Source organism: Nicotiana sylvestris, chromosome 9, assembly GCF_000393655.2.
Source record: "Nicotiana sylvestris chromosome 9, ASM39365v2, whole genome shotgun sequence".
NCBI classification, from domain to species: domain Eukaryota; kingdom Viridiplantae; phylum Streptophyta; class Magnoliopsida; order Solanales; family Solanaceae; genus Nicotiana; species Nicotiana sylvestris.
The window spans coordinates 167,177,936-167,178,893 of record NC_091065.1 but is presented as its reverse complement, the minus strand read 5'-3'; the positions used below and the strand labels follow the sequence as shown (position 1 = coordinate 167,178,893).

General features: G+C 41.2%; 1 protein-coding gene across 1 annotated transcript; it reads right to left on the bottom strand.

Moving 5' to 3' along the window:
- Positions 1 to 256: 256 nt before the first annotated feature.
- Positions 257 to 721, bottom strand: LOC138878553 (uncharacterized). Its single transcript, XM_070158242.1, has one exon. The coding sequence runs from the start codon at positions 719 to 721 to the stop codon at positions 257 to 259; it is 465 nt and encodes a 154-aa protein (XP_070014343.1).
- Between the last annotated feature and the right edge of the window lie 237 nt (positions 722 to 958).

Below are 958 nucleotides of genomic sequence, written 5' to 3'. Positions count from 1 at the left end.
AAGGCTTTCCATCTGCTTCTTCCTCGATATGAGCATAATATGCCGGCTGATTATGGATCCTCACCGGAATAGGATCATTATAGTTCTTATCTGGACACTGTATCATTGATGACAAAGTGGCTAATGCGTCGGCAAACTCATTCTGAATTTTGGGCATATGTCGGAATTCTATCTTTGTAAATCTCTTCCTCAATTCCTGCACATGGTGCAGATATGGCAATATCTTGGAATTCTTGGTGCCCCACTCTCCTTGTACCTAGTGCACAAGCAAATCTGAATCACCGATCACCAACAACTCCTGAATGTTCATGTCGATTGCCATGTTGAACACTAGTATACAGGTTTCGTACTCTGCCATGTTATTGGTGCAGAGAAATCTGAGTTGAGTAGATATTGGATAATGTTGACCCATTTTTGATACCAAAAAGGCTCTAATGCCCACTCCTCTGAAATTTGCAGCTCCGTCAAAGAACATCCTCCAACCATCGTATGCCTCGGTAATGTCTTCTCCTACAAATGATACTTCTTCATCAGGAAAATACGTTTTCAAGGGTTCATATTCTCCTCCCACCGAATTTTCAGCAAGGTAATCTGCTAATGCTTGTCCCTTGACCGACTTTTGAGTTACATAGATGATATCAGACTTACTTAGTAGTATCTGCCATTTAGCCAACTTTCCAGTAGGTATGGGTTTCTGAAATATGTATTTCAGAGGATCCATCCTGGATATGAGGTATGTAGTGTAGGCACAGAAGTAATGCCTCAATTTCTAGGCTGTCCAGGTCAAAGCACAACAAGTGCATTCAAGCAGAGAATACCGTGCTTCATAGGGTGTGAACTTCTTGCTTAAATAATATATGGCATGCTCCTTTCTTCCTGTCTCGTCATGCTATCTCAAAACACATTTGAAGGCTCCATCTAACACAGATAGATAAAGTAGTAAAGGTCGTCCTAGTTC